We start from the raw sequence: 21,992 nt of genomic DNA, 5'->3' as shown, positions 1-21,992 counted from the left end.
AAAGACCAGGGATTTTATTTGTTCTTCTGGCTTTATGGGTCGGGTGTTTCTGTGCTGGGATAGAACCTCCTTTGTCTCTGAGAGAACCGTTGTATACTCTTGAAGTTGGTGAATCAACTAGCAAACCCTAAACACTTAGAAAATGGAACGGCAACCATATAATACCACTGTCAGTTGGGGTTTTTTTACAATTTTATGACAGTTATGACACTTCATAATGTACAAATAGATTTTTATATATGACCTGGAACAATGTAAGGATTCACTGTGAAATGTCGGAGGGAGAGGGGAAAAAGGAAAAAGCAATCTTTAATGGCAGGGAAGCTGCCATGCTGCTTGTGCTGTTGGCTTTGGGGATTGGCAGAGCTTTGCTGTGCTATGAAGTGTTGCTCCAGGCAAATTTCTTCGGGCACTTCACGGCAAAATGTTATGTGTTTCAGTAGGTTATTTAGTATCATATTATGACCAAGAAGAAAGGTGCTAGATATTTTCCTTTCTTTTTAAATAGGTGGTATTAGTCAAGAAAATGGAGTAATACAACCAAGAAGAATTAGAGAATGAAATTGTAATCTGAAGTGAACAGGAGCAATAGGTATTACGTTCTTCATAATGTGTTTCTCAGACTAATGTCTGAGAGCAAGATGCCTTGAAGATACCTTGGAGTGCAGCCTCAGAGATCGGTGTTGGAGGCGACGTGCTTTGCGGTTCAGTCTCTTCCCTCCCCACTTTGAGACAAAGAAGGATGAGTTCATCAACATGGTCTACTTTTGTTTTGGGACTCCAGAAGATGGGGAAAAGATAAAGAGGAGGACCGGACTGAAGCATGCAAGAGTTTTAGGAAATACTTAAACCACAAATACTTTAAAAATCCAGAAGAACAGAAAATAGTCTTTGTTTAGCACTGAGAAGTTTGCTTGTTATTAGCATTCAGTGCACCTTTCTGAACTCTGGACACCAGAAAAGGTGAAAAGCAGTCCTGCATTTAAAGTCAGTGACTGCAAAATACAGCTATTCATGTTTTAAGTGTAAAGCCAGGTTTTATCTTGCTTATAAAGTCTAGAAGAGTCTTTATACCTTCTTTTCAATTTACTGTACTTTACTATACTTTCACTGTACTATCTTTTCATTCACCTCCATTTATAGGCACGGAAGCTATTGTGAATGTCTGAAGTACTGCTTATTTTTTAACTCGGGCTGTTGTGCACATGAAGAGTTCTGTTGCATCATTTCTTCAGTTAATATGTTGGCAGAAAATCTTGTTTTCACTGAGACCCCTTCCCTTCCTGCTATTCCTAAAGGTGCATTTTTAAGGAATGAAAACTTCCTTTGTCATAGCATCTGGAGCCATTATTCCATTCCAGTTACGCTGGCATTAAACTAATTGCTGACTGGCAGGTACAACGAACAAATGTAACTGTCAGTGTAATGGAAGACAGTTGGGGTTTTGTTTGCTTGTTTTTAAGGCACTGATAAAAATCCCATTTCACAATGAAAAGGTAATGAGCATGACTGTTCTTCATTACCTGATATTACTAGGTGCTAAAAACATGGCTTTTTAATGTATTACTGTAGTTTGACTACAATATTAGAACTTGCTGAAATTTTGTGCAGAGATGAGAGACAAGACACACCAGGCCAAGTGGGAGGTGAAAATTTACTGCAAGTTCCTAAGATTTCCCAATTGCTTATACAAACTCCACATTCAGAGAAATAGAGGGTGCTTCCTGGCTGATTTTACCAGATATTTGAGGAGTTAGACTTAGGAAGATGAACTTATGAAAGATGACTACTCTCTTGAGCAGTGTGCTTTAGTTGGAATTGCACAAGGCCATTCGTAGTCGCTTGATTTTTCTGTGGGATTTAGTAGAAGCAGAGCCTACTTCGTGCTGTATTTATAAAGTAAGCCCTCTTTAAGGTTGGAATGAGTCCATCCAACACACCACACACACACACCCCCCCCCCCAATATTTTTCTTTGAATAAAGTGTCGCTGTTTAGTCACTTTCAGGAAGGGATGGCCAAAAGTTTGACTGACTTCCACATGGTATAAATAATGCTGTTTGAGGTTTGCTTACCTCAGAGTCCGCTATTTGAGCTTCTAGAGATTTAATCACATCTGAGGTTTTTCATAGTGATCTGTTCTTGTATTCCATGTATGGGCCAAGCTATTGCTGGGGGTAAGAACTCGTCCCATTTGCAGATTGTCAGATTTTGCTAGGAAATCACTTTTCAGACGCTAGAAAATGCATAGACCCCTTCTTTCACAGTGCATCATGGAAGACACACAACATGCACACATGTATGTATGTATAAGATACAAGACTATACTGAGAGATGGTGGGGAGAGAGGCGTGGAAAAGAATGCAACCTTCTATGAGGGAATATATGTATGTGTTACTTGCTATATCAACGCTAGCAGAGAACTAGATGATGGAAACTGGTTTCCTTTGCAGATGTTGAGCTTACTTAACATTTATTGTGGGTTCTTTAATATGTTGATAGGCTCTTTATCAAAGGACTGAGGAAGTTCTGTTTCGGGATGTTACCTTTTAGCCTTCTGCCTTTTATTCCCCATTTCCACTGCAAGTACTATGGTATGTTTTTTGCTTTCATGGTTTGTATTGAAAAAAGAAGCCCATTAACATTTGCAAACACTAAACAAGCTATTTTGAATCAGCTTTTAGTCAGAATAAATAGCATTCTAGATATGTGTTACAGCTTGCAAGAATCCATGCTTTCTAAATGGTATTAATATAAATGGATGATTTTAGGGATAGATAATAATCCTTATAAAGGGAGGTTTTTTTTCCCTGATGGGAGGTAATTGAAGAGAGGGTAGCAGTAGTGTGTCTGCTTCAACGGTATTTGCAGCCCTGTGTTGACAAGAGTCCAGCTGATCTTTTAACAGGAGTGTGAGGAAGCCTGGAGCATCCGGCTGCGGGTGCAGTTCCTGTCATAGCTGGTCAGATCTTCCAGGTACCGCTTATTTTGGTAAGGCCAAATGGTCTCACAGTGTCTGTAGCAGCTTCTTTTACTTAACAAAATTGTGGTTCATCGGTTTTGTTGATCAAATTGTTTGCTAATGAACTCTATAGAGCACTTGGTACACCCCCATTTGCTATCCTGACTTCATAGAGCTATCCAAATGTTTTTCAGACTTCTTGGAGCTTATGGACTCTTTGTTTCCATAGATAACATTTCTTTCTTCCTCAGAAGCAAAGCATCCTGTGACAGGTAGATGACAAGTTAATGGTCAGAAAGTTTAAGGTATGCTTAGTGGAGGCCGCATAGGCACCATACGGGTACCTGGGTCTAGTATGGCATGCAGCGCCCCGACCTGAGCATCCAGCTCAGCTTGCACTAGGAACATGGGAGTGACACTGTAGGGTTAGCCCACTAACCTCTGTACTGCGCAGAGCTTAAGAACACACCCTAGTTGTCAAGCACCATGCGAAGCTTGAAAGCTTTGAGAACACGCTCTAGCTTTTGTATTGAAGCTGCTGTGGAAATGCCATGAGAAAAGAGGGCAAGAGAGGAGGATGTGATCAGCTGGATGTTCCTGTGCTCGCCTAGGTGGGGGAGTCACGGCGCCTGTTTTCAACATGAAAAGTGACATGAAATAATTCCAGAGCCAGCTCTAATCTGTTTTCTTCCTGCCCTTTTCAGGACACAAACTGCATCTCTCTAGCTCTACAGGCAACTCAAGGTGAGCCCTGTTTCCTAGCAGGTGTGTAGCATCAAGACGGCACTCTGTGGCTCTCTTCTGGTGTTCGCCCCATCTCCCAGGCATGGCCATGCCAGGATGCTGTGCTGTGCTCCTTGCTGAGGAGGTGAAAGGAGAGGTAGGATGTCCATTTGCCTGTATTTTATTTCAGACTGAATGGCAACTGTTGGTTGAAGGACAGGCGAGCACCAAGCATGCCTGAGTGGTGAGAGCAGGAGATTCTCAGCTCTCAGTAAAAGAAGGAACTGAAGCCATTGTCCTGACAGCATGGCAAGGCCACTAGTGACAGCTTTGTCCTTGCTTTGGTGGGACTCAGGGTTCGCAACACGACATTTGGCTGCCACAGAACGGGCATTTTATGGCTCCTGTTGGAGCATGGGTTGCATCACGCAAGCAGCAGTTTGCCATTACGTGGGGAGGCCACCTCTGCGGCCTTGCAAGGGCACCCTCCTAGCGCGGAGCAGCAGCAGCGTGTATGGGGGGGGGTTTTGTTGCACCATTGCTGTGCTGCCAGGGTGGTGGTGGTGGGGAGGGTGGGATGATGACACACAGAGCCTGGGGTGATTATTTTTCACTTATCTGTAAGTTCATTTGATTGTGTGTAATCAGTTACTTTGGAAGGAGTGGCTGCCTCTAGGTTGTGATACGTTCTTCCCCCGGCCCGGTGCTGGAAGGGGGTTTGTGTCTCTGTCAGCCTGACCCTGTGGGATGGCTCAGCAGCAGTGGTGACAGCGCCTGGCTAAGGCTACAGAGGGCTGTTTCCAGTAGATGGCAATAGTTATTAGCATCTGAAAGTCTGTGTTTAAAGAAAATAAAATCTCTAGGGCCAGCTGCTTACAGGGGAAGCTTATGCTCTCTTTAGCTCTTCTTCTGTGGAGCTTTTTATTCCGATGGTGGCTGTGCTGTGCTGCACGGCGTTGCCTCAGAGCCTGTCAATGCCGGGCCCTCACCATGCTGCACCACTGCTGCAATTCCCTCCTAGTGCCCGCTGCCTGCTTCTCTGCGCCGGCTTCCAGCGGGAGCCACAGGGGACCAGGCTGGCACCAGCAGCGTGGCCTCGTCGCCAGCACTGCAAGCATCATGCCAGGCCAGAGCAGGCCAGGCAGGGACTGGGAAGCATTCAGGGACAGACATTTAAAAATATAACCCTGCTTTTTACAATAAGCTACCTGGCTGCCAGACAGCAGGAAGACCATTGCTGCTGCCGTTCCCCCATCCTGCCTGAAACTCAGTGTTCTCGGTCCTGACCACATCCCCTGCTCGGGTGCTTCTGGCTCCTTCAACTGAAAAAACCTGGGACATGGAGGGTTAAGAAAATGAAAATTAAGGGTGGGTGGTTTGTGTTTTTTTTCCTTCAGCTTAAAACAGCTGAACTGGCCTTTTTTCCAGCTACATCCCAAGCTCTCTCTTCCCACCAGCCTCCAAACTTCAAACTAGAAGTGATGGTGCCCTGAGGAGCAGTCAGGAAGGCTAACAGAATGAAAGTACATGCCTCTGGGCATAGTTCTTGGCCAGATGTTGACGTCCACGTATGTTGCATAATGCACGGACAGTGAGGCAGGGATATTGGCAGTGCAGGGTGCACATGTAAGAAATTTGGTGCGTCCCAAATTTATCATTTTATTATGTGCAGGCAGACACTTGATGTAGCCAGCTTTGTGTTGGGGAGAAGGGGCTAAACACCTTAAAATTAATAAAAAATGCTTTCTGGCGGCTAAAAGATGCATTCAGGGAAAAATAGTTCAGCTACTCAGGGTGTACAGCAATTTAAATGAGAGGGCACAGCACTGGGGGCTGCTGGCGTCCCTCCCCTGGGGAATACCCTTCTCCAGATAGGTTAAAAAATTGCTTACCTCAGACAGCGTCCTACATTGCTGTTTGCATGATTATGTAGGAGAACATGTAAAGTATTAAATAGGTCTTCACCGTCTTAAAGACTTAAAGTACTTCATGGCTTTTTGTTACTGCAGCTGCATTCTCAGTACACTTACCCAATCCCTCCTACCAAGTAACAGATCGTAAGTCTCTCAGTTACCTGTGTAATGCCGCCGCAACTAAAAAAAGTCAGGTGAAAGCTGCAGCTTTTTGTTTCCCAGTTATACTTCAGGCTTCTGTTAGTAAATGCTACACATAACTATATTGCTTTTTATCTAACAATGGAAAATGGTGCATTGGCAAGCACTGCTGCCTCCTTCCAGGTGTCCTTGAGAGGGCAAGTACCGACCTACCTGGGGAATTCTTTGGCAAAGGTGATGTACTTTTTAAAACACTTTGGTTTTTTTTAATAGGACAGACAAAAAATTTAAGCTATTCAGTACTACCAATATATTTAACTATAGTGCCACAGCGAGGCTTTATCAGCTAGCCTGAGACTGACGTTTCAAGGCAAGCGGCTGCACAAGAGGAACCCTGGGGATGTTTGCCCTTCAGCCAAGACCTTGAGGCTCTGTAACTGGGTAGTGCAGCGTGCTGGTGTGGTGCAGCCATCCAGCAATGCTGGGCAAGAATTGGATGGTTCTAGTTGCAGGTTCAGTACCTCCTACACAACTCACGTCTGAGCGCTTCACTAGCCACACGCAGCAAAAATAAAACAGAGACTATTTACCAGTGAAACAGTGTTTAATATAGTTAAATTACTTAAATAGATTTAAATTTCCATGGGAAATCATAACTGTATCCATTTTTGCAAGATCCAGAGTAAAGAGTGTGTGAATACCCCTTGAAATGATCATGACACACTGTCAACAATCACAGCTAGAGATACTGGGGACTTGAAATTTCATTGACAACACAACTTCATAAGATGAATCAAAAGTTAAGACGACCGCAGACTTTTGTAAAGCAGAAAGCAAACCTAAAAACCGAGTGTATGGCGTGAAGGTAATGAAACTCAGTGAGGGGTAAAAGGGATGGAAGGTGGAGGAGGGGAAGAAAGGCATAACAGCATGATGCAACTTAAGTATTTTGCAAACCAGGAAAGATGTAAAGGAGCAAAAGTATAGTACAAGGGCAGACTTGGCAGTTTTACAGAAGTCAATATACTATACTTTTCGGAGATGTTTCCTAGTGGAAGGGAGAAGGAAAGGGGCGATGCCATTTAAACTGGCGTTTAAATGGCTTAATGCTTGGGTTATGCTTAGCAATATGGCAAATTAAGTAAGACAGGCCCATGGATTTTCACTTATTCTTGTTGTCGAGTAGGAAAAAATAAATCACCACCACCATAGTGCAATCATTAAGCTGTTAGTACTACAATAATTCTGCCCTGAGAAGAGTGGAAAAGAACTTTATTAAATGTCAAAAGATTGGAGTCATTTTTAGTGCTAGCCAAATTCAATAACAAAACTCTCCCCTCATAGAATATAAAAAATATAGCTTTTTTAAAAATTTTCTTTTTTTTAATAAAATATCACGGGATTTCTTTCTTTAATAGTTAAAAAAGGTACATAAATGATAACACTGAACTATTCATAAACCCCCCCACTAGTGATAAAGATGTCCAACACAGTATCAATGGCACTGTACTTTAAGGTCAACCACCTCATATACACACACTTGCCATCATAACCTTCTTTGAAGATCACCTAATTCCTGAAAATTGAAAATCAGTGACTCAGTTTAAGTAAGTGCCTACTACAGGAAAGTCAACTTGATGCTGCAGTACGTAGTTCCTTGTAATGGCAAATGGCAGTTAAAATATCAGACAACTCTCATATTGGCAGGATTCTATTAAGACCTCCTATAAAAAAAAATATTTTTTTTAAAAAAGAAAAGTTCAAATGAGCTTTTTTGCCTTTTTTTTCTCTTCTTATAAGAGCTCCTGTTAGCATTAGTTAGAAGATTTGCTTAGAGCTCTTTTTCACATTTGACAGACCGTCTCAGTAGCTAAAACTCAGAGGTCCTGTGTTTCCATTTGTTAAGATGCCACCCTCTGCTTGAATGCTGCACAGAACAACTGTGTGACTACTGCATTTTGTATTTTCCTCTTCTTTGGGGTTGTAGATTTTTCTGGATTTTCATTTTAAAATGCATCTGATTCAGCCTGGAAACTCACCTGTTTGTTGTTGGTTGATTGTATAGTGATAATCTGAAAACTGCCAAGTCTGTGTTCAGAGTATTATGCACAAAAAAAAAAAACCTACACAAAAGTCTACAGGTTATATACACCTCCCACCACACCTTGGTGTGGACAGCCTGCCTTCTAATTTATATATAATTTACAAAATATAGAATTTGGTATATCTGTTAGATCTCCATGTTTTCAATATTACAAAATAAAAAATACAAAAAAAACCACGACAAATTTCAGGGGAGTTCTCCCCACAAAGTGTCTCTTGTTTACATCTAGTCTTTCCCATGTAAACTGATATATACCAAAGAAGAGCACAGAAGACTTTTTAATAAATATGGTTGTAGAGCCATCTTTCTTTATCTCGGTCTTCCCCTTCATCGGCTGTGCCAGCCCCACTCAGAAGAGCAGTCATTTAGCTGTGTAGAAGAAGGGAAAAGAGGGGGCCAGGGCTATGATGTCTTTTCACACTAAAACATTACTGATGCCCTTCTAAAAGGCCTTTTTGTGTGCTGCAACAGTGGGTGTCAATTTTGAAAGCCCATTCAAAACAGCTAATAAAAGCACAGTGGTACACTTCAAATAGCTGGCAGTATGGGATGGAAACATTATGGGAGTGCAAATCCATTCCAAAATAATGCTTTGTAGTGAATCATACATTCCTTCAACCGAATAAATGTTGTGTTGCGTCAATAAATACTTAAATAGCTTCTTATAGCATCCTGTAGTAGCAGCCTTTTTTAAAAACTCCGAATTCATGTCTTTTATCTGTGAACTCTGTAGTACACGTCTTTGGTCGACTTAGCACTCAGCCAGGAACAACTCCATGGTGGTTTCTTTCGCTTGCCTTTTGTGATGGGTGGCCAAAGAGCTTGCTGATACCAGCTCTAGAGTCACAGTGTGAAATTTCAACTGCGCCGACTTTCAGCTTTGCTGCCAAAAAAGTGATTCTTCTCTGATTCACAATCTTGTGTAATGCAAATGCCATCTTCAAGTGACGCTGCAGTCGGTGCTAACTAATTGGAGGCCCTTCATTTAGAAAGTAGGTTGTCATTTCTCCTTTGCCTTTGACCTTAATGACCCCTCGATATTCCAGCTGATAGTTGTTGGCTGCTAAAACCTGGTACATGTCTGTGGTTACCTGCAGAATAAACAAGAGTAAGCAGATGCTTGTCCTGCCTTCCACACAGTCTTTTCATTTGCTTTTGGAGTAACCCACGGACAAAATTGAAGTAAGAGCAACTATTTGTTTCTAAGTCAGTTGACTTTTGCATATCAGTGACTAATTAGAAGGTTGGCACAAGCTGTAGAACAACCTTTAGAAATGGAGACATTACAGAAGTCACACACGGTATGCAACTGGGGGGAACCCCCCACCCCCCCATTTTTCATGGAGGTCATAGGATAAAAAGAAACGAGTCACATATTTAAAAATGCACCTGGCAGTTCAGTCTACTCAGATGCATTTATTGTATCACTGGAGCAGTAGTTGGAAAACAGGTTAAACATATTTTAGAAGTCCTCAAAAATGACTTAGAAATTACATGGCGGCTGTACAATTTAGAAGTCATTCAGGAGTTTGTTTTTATGAAGGAGAAGGTAGCAGGCAATGAGAAAGACTGAACAAATGGAATAATCTAGCCAGCATCCAAATTCTTTCTGCAGATGCCATTCAAAAAGAATCACTTGTACTGCAGAATAACAGAAGTTGAAAGAACGTATTTCCTCTTTATTTATTACAATGTGTTTTCTCACCCTTTTTCAGGTGGTGTTAAATATTTCCATTTCTGGCTTCCTATTACTGTAACATTGCTCTGCTGATTTGCTTAACTAGAATGAAAATTGTTCACAGACCGCCTTGTAGGAAAGTTTAAAGGATGTTGGATAAATACTGATCCAGTTAGCTGGCTGCTTGAAAGAAACAGCATGGCTTTCCCTCTTGGGTTTTACATCAGTTACTCTAACTATTTTTATATCCCTTCAGTACTTTCCCAAGGAATGACAATCTGTTACTGTGGACATTTGCTTAGTGAAAGCAGGACAGTGGAACTGAATCATTGGCAAGGTCACTGTCTGAAGGCCAAGGAGACACTTGAGTACCAGAGAGTTTCCATTAACCCCTTAAACCGTCCTCTTTAGTTATAGATCCCCACCCTGCTGATGCCTGGATCCTTGCTAGCCTCACAACACATATGGCGTTGTGAACACAGCAGTGAATTACAGAAATACATATCTGAATCAAGCCCTTGGAAGATAAACCTACAGTTGCACGTAGCCGACCAGCAAAGCCGGCAGCACGGGTGAGTAAGTGTCACAGCGGGGCTGTGCTTATAGGGCCAGGGAGGCACTTGGGAAAGGAAACTCGGCTCACCACTTCCACCCAGAACTAACCTGCAAGTTTTTTACCAAACATTGCCAAGCTGGTCAAGCTGAAAAGGCAAAACTTGGTGGTATCACTAGCACTCCCCAGCTGGCTTTTCTTTCAGTACTGTGTAAGTAAGTAAATGCATGGCATAAAGGAATAAAATGAAACAAAAATTCCGATTCTAATTAAGTTTCAGAACCCGTAAGTGACACAGGGCTGGCAATGTAAGTTTTCCAGTGAAGGCCTTACCTGAATCCTGTCAGGCACACCTGTACTGTCCATTCGGCTGGCTACATTCACCGTGTTGCCCCATATGTCGTACTGGGGTTTGCGTGCTCCTATCACTCCAGCTACGACAGGACCAATATTGAGGCCTGGAAGGAGAGGAGAAATCCCACACTGTTTAGATCCATCACATGTGAGCCACACGATGCTTGAGGCAAGTTATTTTTTTTCAGACAATGAAAAAACATCCTGCGGTTCATTCGGTTTACTTGTGCTTTACCCTGACTTGTAAAGCTATGGCCAAACTATGGGGAAAGAACCATTTAAAGAAAAGTTGCTTTCTTTGATCCACTGTGCCTGTCTGACTGGCAGGATGGGCTGGATCTGCCCAATCCAGAGCTACTTGCCAGTACCAGATAACAGGATAAGGTTTATTTGCCATCCGGCTGCCAGGCAAGCTGCTCACTTGGAAGTCAGTACACAGTTGCTGCAATGCTGAGCACCTGCGAGGCAGCAGCCCTGTGGCCTTCCAGAACAAATAACACACCTGATAGCCTCACATTTCTTCTCCTTCTCCTTTTCTGTCTCTTTTTAGTCCCTGACTTGAAAGACAATTTAATGTCCAAGAATGGCAGAGATGGGGACCACAGGGTGTGTGGGCAGGGAGCACATCACAGGCAAAATGGACGTGAGCCCATGTGAGACCATGCTGTGGTAAGAGTTTCTCTGCACCAAGGTCAGTTGCCCAACTGCTCCTAATCCTCCAGGGAGCTTCAGTAATAATGCTGCCACCCTAACAAAACTGCTCCGATGTTTCAGGGAGGTGAAGTGGTCACCAGGCACAAGACAGCTAACAGCACTGTACAGCTACAGTAACATCTATGGTTTTTTACTGTCCATAAAATCCCCACCTCAGAATGACTGCTACCTATACTACCTATACCTATCCTGTAAATAAATAGTGACATTACCTATCTTCATCTGGAAGTTGTTGAATGAATGTTCATTAATGTATTTCATTTGGTCCATTAATCTCATGGCAAAATCAGCCAGAGCTTTGATATGCGTCTTCCCTTCCTTGTCGTAAGTGGAATCGTTGAGGCCTGATGCAGCCATATATGTGCTGCCAATGGTCTTGATCTTCTCCAGCTGCCGAAATTGGTCTTCACTTATTATCTATATCACAAAAGTAAAAGAAGTGAATAAACTGTGACAAACGCATACATGCTGGTAACGTCCTTGCCACGTGGCCCCCCTCGGTCCAAGCACTACAAAGTACTGGACAGAGCCTCCACTACACAAAGTATAAGAAGAAAGGGGACTAGCTGGTTGGAGGTGCAACAAGGGAATAGAAGGGATTTTAATGAGAAAAGAAAAAGAATTAATGACTTCTAGAACAAGGAGAAATGAACCATGGTACAAGGATTCAATAAACCACCTTCCTTCAGGAGCTCAGCAAACCCCAGTTAAACTCATTGATTCGATGCACTCTGCCCACCTAGATTTTCTGTGACTTACTTCATCAAAATCGGCAATGATCTCGTTGAGCAGTCTCAGGCACTCCACCCCTTCATTGTTGGCCTCCAGCTCCACATAAAACTCTGAGAAGTTGCTTATGGAGGCAAACATGACAGCCACGCACTCACAGGACTGGTAGTACAGTTCATCATTGCGCCGCTCCTGAGCCAAGAAATGGGCTGCCACATCCTTTGGCAAAATGTTGTGGAGGAGGCGTCTGTTATAGGCCTGCAGCTCCTCCATTTCTTCTTTCTCTTCAGTGGCCTAGTTTAGGAGGGAGAGACAGTGATGTGCTTACTGTTTTGGTAACTGCTCTAGGGAGGGGAGGAAAAAAGCTGAAATGACCTTGCAGGGAGGACAAAAACAGAAGAAAGGGGGAAACTGCAAAGGAGGGCAGAACCAGAGAGGTGCAGAACTTGTGTTTTGCCATAGAAGACGTTCTGTCTCTTTGTGTGCCCATGTGTATGTAAAAGCAGGCACAGAATAACATGAAAATCCAATGTTTTTGTGTTTCTGGGCCCTGAACTGGGTAACCTGTACAAGGTCTGTTCATTTTGGGGAACTCCACCGCCATCCTACCATCCATGAGAAGATATATTTAGCTTTCCCAGTCAAGCACAACAGGTTTCAGAAGGACAGAGACAGCTCATCATTGCTAAAGTCTGACTGCATGAGTGGCATTGAATTGTAATCCTCTCCCTGCATGCCCCAAATGCTCACGTAGCTAAATAAAAGGACCCTCCTTTTCCACAAGGCTTGCTGAGGTGCAATGATGGTCATGAAGTACGGTTACCATGGAGCCCATGAAACAGGCCAGGCCGACACTCTGGAGAGGACTTTTCACCAGCCTGTAAAGCCCGTATCTCCTGTGGTAGTGGGGATATGTCTGGGCAAAGGGAAACATGAGGAAGATGGGTTTTCTTTTTTTCTGTGCTAATAGGTGTGGATTTGGGTTTAATGTTCAGATGGAACCAGAGCTTCAGGAAGGATGTACTTAAGATGCACCTAGGCCTAGGTGACTGAAATAAAACAAGCATTTAGAGTTCACTAGATTAATCAGACTTCAGAACCAGATTTGATTTCTCTTTGCAGACTTGCACAGTACCAGCATTACCTCAATTCATTGCTCTGGTTTGTAAGTAAAGGTACAGGGGTGTGTGCGCTCATCACCCCTCTCCCCCCATTACCTCATGGCAGCAGGATTCTCCCCACCTGTTTTACTTTTTGCCATTTTGAGTATTTCTGAGCAAAGGAAAAACACAGGATCAGGCAAGGACTGGGGAAGGCGCAACTGAGACAGGGGTCGCACAGAGTGGTTTGGCTTACGGGAGCCCCGAAGAGCTGTCCTGTGTACAGCACCCTCCGCTTCAGCAGAGGCACCAGGCAAAACGTACAGCCTTTTGAAATGGATTGTCTTCAAATCTCTTTTCCAATGACTTTTGTCATTGCTGGAGAGCTGGAGCAAAAAAAAGAAAAGACTTTCCTGGCACATTTGGGCCTTGGTGTGGACGAACACAGCTCAGCCATACTCTCCAGCCCTCACTTTGTGAGGGGAGAAGGGCTAACTTCCCCACATCCTTTAAGTACTTGTTGGTAAAGGCACAAGCAATACTTGGAAAACACTTAAGAATTTGCTTGTGGATGCTGGTTTCTGAAACAGGACATTTGAACTAGAAATGAAGTTCAACAAGGAAGGACCATTTAGAAGGTGATATGTCTGGACAGAACAAGGAAAACACTTGGCTCTGCCTGGGGAAACAAACGCTTCAGCCAGCTCAGCCCAGACCTGGAACAGGCAAGTTGGCTCATCCCTTCCATTGTTTTACCACGTATAAATGTTTATCTGCCTCCCAAGGAGCTTTAATTAATTGGTGCTTCCTCAGTGCCTCCTAATCAAACCACTGAGACCTGTTATTAGAAAGATGTCCTGCCACCCAGAAGGTAAAAACAATCCACATAAAATCTGCAGTCCCCGGCGGAGGACTGGGCAGAGCTGAGACCTGTCCTGTGTGCTTGAGGATCACGTACGATACCCCAGCGTGCCTCGTGGGCACAAGTAGTGAAAGGATTAACACTGAACCCGGGGACACGAGCACAGCGTGGCATTATCTGTAGTGTGTTGGTTATCCAGTACTGCTGCCTAGGGGCTAATGAAGGCTGTATATCATGCCAGTTCCCCCTGCTTAACAAGAAAGTGAATGAAAATGAAAATGTGAATCTTTCACACCCCTGAACACAGCAAACTACAGCTCACTGAACTCTGGGAAACAATTCAGCAGTGAATATGAGCTTCTTATATTTACAAATCATGTTATATTATAGGTTCCTGCAACAGTGACAGGCTCAGTTGCCTGAATTTATTAACCTCACTCTTCAGATCTATAATCCTTTACTGTGGGGATCCATCCAAAGTGCATTTACAAGGAAACAAAGGGTTAAAATAAACAAGCAGGGTGAGAAGCACTGAGTATGCAAAGTACCAATGAAGAGCAGAGCATTACTAGTATGCCCAGTTATATGCCAGATCCAGATTAAATTCAAAGGCACTCCATAACACTCCGCAACTCAATAGTGAATAGCTCAGTAGTTTTATATTAACACCAACGACTACATGTATTCCTCTAACACAGCAAACACCCACTGACCTGGAGTTTCCAGAGGAAATCAAGCCTTGCAGTGGATTCCACTTGCTGGGCATGCAAGTACAGCGCCAGGACAAAGACGGTAATGATGACAGGGGTCACAATCTTCAGTGCGACTCGTGTCATCGCTGAAGAGCTGCAGCCAACAAAAGAGCAGAATTTCCCAGTTAGTCTCAGCGTGGAGGAACATGGCTTAGCCACGCTCCGCAGTTCCCACTTAAAGCTAATCAACCTCTGAAGAAAAAGCTTTTTTCCTTCCCCTCAAAGCACGTGTTGGTAAAGGGACAAACAGTACCTGCAAGAAGCTGAAGACTTTCGCTCGTAGGTGCTGGTTCTAAAGCAGGATTTTGAAAATGGAACTTTAATCCAACTTCTTAAAAAAGGCTAACATCAATATGAAAGCCATTTTTTTTAAAGAATGGCCATACACGCTCAGCCACCACTATGCTTTGCAAAACCAAGATGCTGACAGCTCTTCAGACTGTATTCACTGCGTCTCCTGCACTGGCTTCCCCAGCCTCCTAAGTCTGGAACTGTTCTAAACTTACTGCTTCTCTAATTAGTCACTTCTTAATGGTCTTTATATTCCGTGAGCTGAGAAGAGCACTAAGACACATTCCCATTTCTTCTGAGAAGCAAGCAAATAAAAACTGCTAAATCAGAATTACAGATATTGTTTTGAAAATACTGTTTTGATAAAACCTTTGACTTGTAATTACAAGTAAGCTCTATGAGATGCTTTATAAAGCAAGTTGACATAAGTCCCACAGGAAAGAGGGTGCTCTGGGAGCAGCAATACATACAAAAGGGCAATACTCAGTCCACTTAGGGCATTTGCACAGTGTTGCACCAGCTCACAGCAATGCATGGTCAAATACTAGACACCACTGGTGAGTCAACGTGCTGATAGCGCACCTCGTGAACAGACAATGCCTACCAACAAAACCCCATAAAAATATTTCATGCCAAAGTGACTCACCATGATAACGTTGAATTCGCAGACATGCTGGAAAAAAACACAAACAAGGTTAGTAGCACGCTTGGCTCCCTCCGGCACTCGTTCTCTGTACATCATTCATCAGCACCTCTGCAGTGTGGCACCTCTAACACTGTGTGGGGCTATAGCCCTTTTAAAGCAGAAAACTACAAAAAGATGGGGGGGGGGGGTGCCAGAGAAAAAAGGTCGTCTGAGCTACACTCAGAAATCCAGAGTGATGGTGCAACATGGTTAACGTGGTTAAAATAGCTAAGAAGTATTAAGAGTCAGATAATCATTTAGGATTTTAATGTCACTGGGGGAAGCTTAGCAAATGCTTGTGCATCCACCACTACTTCATTAGGTCAGGCTGGGAAATTTGATGTAAAGAAGGAAGCTTTGGGCTAATATCTTGTGCAGGATAGCTCCCCTCTTCCCCATTTACTGTAGCATGGATATGTGTTTAATTCCTTTAACTCTAGCACTACCCCCTTCTTCTGCAAGTTGCTCATCTTCACTGCTGTGCCTAGCTATGGGTGCCACACATGAGTGCACTAAAGAAAGTCCTTATGTGGATTGCTATTACTATTCACAATACTGCAAAGTACTCGTATGAAGCAGAGCTGCCGGCGAAGATGGAGGGTGTGCTTTTCTTACAGTGAAAGGACGGAAAGGAGCTTTCTGGTAGGTAGTATCTGTCTGAGTTCCTGACTGACTGATTGCTTAATGTTGCTGGGTTTCTTCTCAAGTGTGGGTGGAATATTAGGTGGCTGAGAACCATGTACATGGATCTTTTAAAACACTGTTTAAATGGAAAGAAAGAGTGCAGCGGTAAAATTACTGCAGTGTCATTGATGCAATTACAGCTTTGCAGGCTACTAACATGAATTATCTTTAGCCTGAGAATCTCACAGCTGTCTCAATAGCTTCAAGCCACAGTTTTCTGGGGCTGGAGGGAACCTCTCACTACAGAATCAGAGGTACAAATCATCAAAATCGAAATAGCCGAGGGAGCCTAACTGGGCATAAAATTAAAAATGAAAGCACAGTGACTCTCTAACCTTGTTTGTTCCGAGACATTTTCTGCAGCTCTGAGCATGGTATTTCTTCTGACACGGCTTTTGCAACCCACTGTTGTCTTGCACATATCTATTGCACAGCCTCTTGGCCAGCTCCAGCAATGAACACGTCTGCTTGGATGTGGACCAGTTTGTGTACCCTGGAGATGGTGACTCCCACACTAAAGGCTGGGTTTAGTTGGATTTGGAGACACTTCCCACATGCAGCATGATTCCCCTACTCCCCTATATCACTACACCTGGGCAAGGATGACTGACTGCCCCCCATTATCACTCTGTCTTATGATGGGAGCATGGCAGATCTGACCCTCTGTACCGGGACTGAAGCTCACTATGGGTGTTACACTTGCTCTAAAATCTTCAGCAGAGACTATGAAAAGCAGCAAATCCAGTATTTACAATAATGCTTTAGATAAGTGACAACGCCCAATGCAAGCATTAATGGCATTACATTGGTAGGTTACTCCCCCATGGGACCACCATTTCCTGTAGCAGATGGCTCTTTAATTACTGGAAGGCAACACAGTGAGAAGCTTGCTAAATACACTCCAGCTCAAGTGCACATTTTTAGCAGGAAAGGTGGTTGATTCTGGGGACAGCTCCCATAGACAGGAGCATCTCCCTTCTCATAACCACAATGCCAAGGACAGACAGCCCTCTAAATCACAAGCCACAGCTCAAACAGAAATTATGGCCTCGATGAACAAATCACTGGGCAAAGCTCTTTGGGCTCCACTATGCAGAAGTGGGCTCCACTCAGAAGATCACATTGGTCCATCACATCTTTAAAACCAATGCATTAGCTTTATCCTCTGCATAGGGAAAATGTAATACGATAGTAGCTCTGTGCGTCCAGTTATACTTCACATGTCACCACGCTGGTGTGTCACTGCAGTCAAATCTAGCAACTCCCAACGTGCTATAATGAGCCTTTCAGTTGCTTGCATGCTGCGTTGGTTTGTACACAGAAGTGTGAAGTGACATCTGCATCACTTCTAATTAGCCAGAGTACCATAATGGCTGCAGAGCAGACGGCAATTATGTAGCTGCAACAGGCACCCAATTAAAGTAGTATGAGGTCATGTTGTGGTTTGTTTTTTTTTTTTTTTTTAATATCAGCTGGACAATAAGGTACATCTCTGAACTATCTGCTACATGCTGAGCTCCCATTTCCCACAACACACAAATGGGACAATACTGGGACGATAAACAGATGTTCATGGAGCTCTCCGGACAAAACAAATATTTCCTGAGAGATAATATAGCATCACAGAAAGCTATTTCTGGGAAAACATGCTAACCTTCTCCACTTTATTACTGACATTTTGATTGTGAAGTGACGTAAATTATACTTCTAAGTGCTATAATTTCGCTTAGTGCTTGACTTACAAGAATGAAATTATATTTGGGATATAAAATGCTTTTATTTCTCTAATTGTATTAGAAAATGCTAAATAGCTTCCGCTGTTGGAATACATAATATCTGCAAAAAAAGGAAGAAAACCTCATTCTCCCCACACCTCCACAGAAAGCTCCATGGGATTTCCTACATAATTGGATTCACTTGAGTTAACAAAATAATTTATGTGATTACTGTCAATCGCAGTAAAAGCCATACCTCCATTAAGTCTTCTTTTTCCAACCTTAATGAATCTATGATTCTATTGGTGGTATTGGGTTGGCAGTTGGACTTGATGATCTTAGAGATCTTTTCCACCTTTATGATTCTATGATTACTGGGCACACAGGAATGCTAAAATCATGCAATATTTATGTGAAGGACAGAAGTAACCAGGTGCATCCGGCTTGAAGGGGTTAATGACCATCAAGAAATTTGAGCAACTACACAAGCTATTTCATAACCTGCAAGATAGCAGCGGGAAGGACCATGGGAATCTTCTCAACCACCCTCCTGGCCAAGACAAGAGCAATCACAGCTACCATCCTTGACCAATGTTTCACCTAAATTGCTGCTTTCTAGATCTCTGTTCTTTGCTGCTCTGGACTCTCCACTATCATGAACTGCCTTCTTGCCCCAAACTGGAAAACATATTCCAGGTTAGTCCTTCTCACTCCTGAGTAGAGCAATGGTCTACTTCTCACGTCTTACAGGCAACTCTCCTTATTATACATCCTAGCATCACGTTCACCTTTAGACAACACCATGTTTTTATTGACTCACATTCAGGTACAATTGTTGCCTACAAGGGCAAATCATCAAAACAAGTAGTGAACACAACAACGCAACTCCCAGTGAGAAATGAAACTTGTGGAGGAGGGTGAGTTTGCAGATGTGCAAAATTTCCCTCCCTAGCGTGACCTTCAGGAGAGGGGTAACCATGTCAGTGGAAGGAGGTTGCTGCCATGATTAATTTGTGACCTGGTGATGAAAAACTACCTTTTGTAAGTAAAAAGGGCAACTGTCTGCTCCCACTTAGTCCAGGCCCTTCTGCTGGGAATTATGCTGAGACTAGCTGCGATACTGGCTTTTCAAATGCGGACATGTGTCCAACAGCAACTGTCAGGAGATCACTAGCCAAACATTAAACACCACCATTCCACCACCCCAATCCGGGTTTGATGTACCAGATGTCTGAACATCTCAGTGGTTCATTATCACATCCCTGAGCCAGCTCAAGTTTGTTGGAGCACTTTTTTTTCTTCTTTTTTGAGGAAAGACATTTCTATATTGGGAGTGCATATACCAGATGATGTGAGAATGACTAACTACAGCTCCCCATTTCTGGAAGAAAAAGAAATAAAGATCCACTCTGATTCCAGTTATATTTTGTTATTAATAGATAGTTCATTAGTCAATTCCACATTAAAAAGATCTTAAAGGGAACTGTGTTCTCCTACTCTTCAGTTTTGCTGAAGTTTTACTCTTCAGGTGGGGAGCAGCATTGACAAAGTCTTCAGTTTACAGCCATGCTTTCTCTGATATCATGCACTTCTCTTGCTTGCACCACAGCCTTGTTGCTCCCATCCACCTAATGCCACACTGAAATCAGTGGGTGAAAGAAATTGGGTGAAGGTTTTAGAAGTGAAAGGCACTTACTAGATGTTAGCTGTAACCAGGAGATCTGCATTGTCAAAAAGGTTGACCCCTGGCACTTCCACAATGAGAACATATATAAATTCAATGATTAACATAAGGATCAGTTTTCCAATACAGCTGATCTGAAGGAACACAGAGCAGGCCAGAAGACTCAATAAGACACTGTAGGTAAAGTACTGTATAAAGACAAAAAGGGGAAAAAAAACAGGAGAGAGATGAATGTCAGCTGGACTCGAACTTGCATATCTGCACAATACACAAGACCAAGGGTATCAGCAATTCATGCCACCAGGACAGATATGCACTTGAGGCCAGTAAGTATTGCCCCTGCTGATGCGACACACTGAATCCATCGGCAAGATACAGGCTGGACAAACTTCTACTAATGCACACCACCATCATCATTTTTTTCTGCCAGCAGTTGCAGAAGAGTGTGCATGCGTGGTAGTGGAGCCCTCTGCCACACTGGGGTGGCGGGGCAGCAATGCCTGCCAATCTGAGAGCTGAATGTTTAGCATGCCAGTGCTTTCAAATGCAATTGCAGACTGCAGGTGCCATTTATGGCTCCTGGGAAAGCTAGCATGGATGTAAAATGAAGGGAGGCATGTAATCCAGCTCATCACCTTCCTGCTATCAAATCTGTGAAGATTTAAGCTTCTACTCTGTCCAGAAAGGCCTATTTCTGGCACAAAAACTGTATCAAATACCTGAGGCAATCCATCCTTTCAGTTAAAAGCAAGCCCTAGTTGAAGTAGAAATACACTTATGTTTGAGCTCATTTATTAATAGTTCATCACTGATATATTAAATTAGAGAAAGTAACTTGTACAGCTTGTAACTTGACCCTTCAGTTTCTGGAAAATGGGTGGACGTTCCCTGTGGCTGAGGGGTAGGATCCCACCATCTCCTGAAAGCACACTGGGAGCAACAGGCAGCACCTGTACCAGATCCAACATCTGCTCTGCGGAGCACAGGGGATTGAAGCCTCACTTCTGAGCCCACTGACTGGCAGGACCTGGCTCAAGGCTTCCATAGCATCTTCAGCATGCAAAATGGTTGTTCCTCACTGCTTAAAATCTTTCTCTGTCCTGAACTCCTGACAACCTCATGATGGGCACAGACTGTTTCTAGTTCTCCATTGTGCCAGATTTTGCTCCTGGGTCTTTCTGTGGACATACTAAAAGCCTTTGCAGGGTTGAAACTCACAGTAACAGTGGTCTCAGAAAGCTCACTGAATCAGATGGGGACCATATTCCTGTTAGGTGACATGGAAATAGGTTCAGTGGGCTCCCAGGGCTTTCAGTAGCACCTTGGGCATCTGGATGATAACAGATCAGCCATAAATCTGTCAGGTCCCCATAAACCCAGATGACCTTGACATAAATTCTGCCCCCATCCTAGACAGATTTTCTTCCTTTTCAGTTTCCAGTAGACAACACACATAATGGCCATTACCTAAAACCTCAGAGAAAGGTCTTGAATAGTGATGCAAAAAGATGTGGGTTTTTCTGGCAAAGTATTCTACCAGTGTGTAAAACATATTTGGGTTTCTTTTTTGCCATCAGAAGCATTTTTTTAAAAACACATTGTTCTGAAGAGGTAGGATTTGCATTTGCAGATTGAAGCAGACCACTATCAGGGCTGCTAACCTGCCTGAGGCCAGAACCTACTATACCTAGTGAAAGAATATATAAGCAAAGTTTTTCATCATGACATAAAACAATGTAGGGAAGAGTTAAATCTATGACTAGACACTGATTTTCAGTGAACTGATTTTCAAGTAATACCGAGCACCCACAAACTCCTTTGAAATGACCTGCAGTTCTGCAAACTATTAAGGACTTCATGAAGAAAGGCCATTTCTCCTGCTACAGACAGGATCCAACAATTATAAAAGCCTACTGATTATTCAGCCCTGAAGGAACTTAAACTTTAATGTGGACTCACGATAATAACTTCTGACACTTAAGTTTGCGCGTAGTAGCCAGCGTCAGTCCTATGATGTCAGTCAGGAGCTACCTTGCTTTCCTCTGAATCACTGAGATTTATCACAGAGGTTTTATAGCCCCTTCTCAGATCAAGCTTTGCAACCCATTTTTTTCAAGCAATACCTCTGGAAAGTTGCAGTTGGGCAAAGGACTTTCACAGAATCCCTGCAAGGTACCCAGGCTGTAGTTGGAAGTCAGGTTGCTGATAAGGCATATGTCCACCCGGTCAGGAGTGATGTTGTATTCTGCAGCCATGCAGCTGGCAAGATCCACAGTGCTGCACATGAACTGAAGAAAAAGATGGTATTAAACTCAGCAGCATAGACAAGGAGAACAAAACAAAGTAGTT

The 21,992-nt window shown here is 43.2% G+C and overlaps 1 protein-coding gene across 1 annotated transcript in view; it reads right to left on the bottom strand.

The window, feature by feature from the left end:
- Positions 1 to 7,110: 7,110 nt before the first annotated feature.
- The window catches only part of ADCY5 (adenylate cyclase 5), a 214,142-nt gene continuing 199,260 nt past the window's right edge, over positions 7,111 to 21,992 (bottom strand). Inside the window, exons 14-21 of the mRNA XM_075093025.1 lie at positions 21,767 to 21,931; positions 19,656 to 19,831; positions 15,522 to 15,548; positions 14,546 to 14,678; positions 11,901 to 12,164; positions 11,354 to 11,558; positions 10,407 to 10,531; positions 7,111 to 8,933 (exon numbers count right to left, since the gene is read on the bottom strand). Coding sequence (XP_074949126.1) covers positions 8,805 to 8,933; positions 10,407 to 10,531; positions 11,354 to 11,558; positions 11,901 to 12,164; positions 14,546 to 14,678; positions 15,522 to 15,548; positions 19,656 to 19,831; positions 21,767 to 21,931 — 1,224 coding nt within the window. The 3' untranslated portion in view covers positions 7,111 to 8,804. The remainder of the gene's footprint in view (positions 8,934 to 10,406; positions 10,532 to 11,353; positions 11,559 to 11,900; positions 12,165 to 14,545; positions 14,679 to 15,521; positions 15,549 to 19,655; positions 19,832 to 21,766; positions 21,932 to 21,992) is intronic.

The sequence above is a fragment of the Phalacrocorax aristotelis genome, chromosome 5, assembly GCF_949628215.1.
Source record: "Phalacrocorax aristotelis chromosome 5, bGulAri2.1, whole genome shotgun sequence".
NCBI classification, from domain to species: Eukaryota; Metazoa; Chordata; class Aves; order Suliformes; family Phalacrocoracidae; genus Phalacrocorax; species Phalacrocorax aristotelis.
Note: the sequence above shows the minus strand (reverse complement) of the source record. Positions and strands in the feature narration are given on the sequence as shown.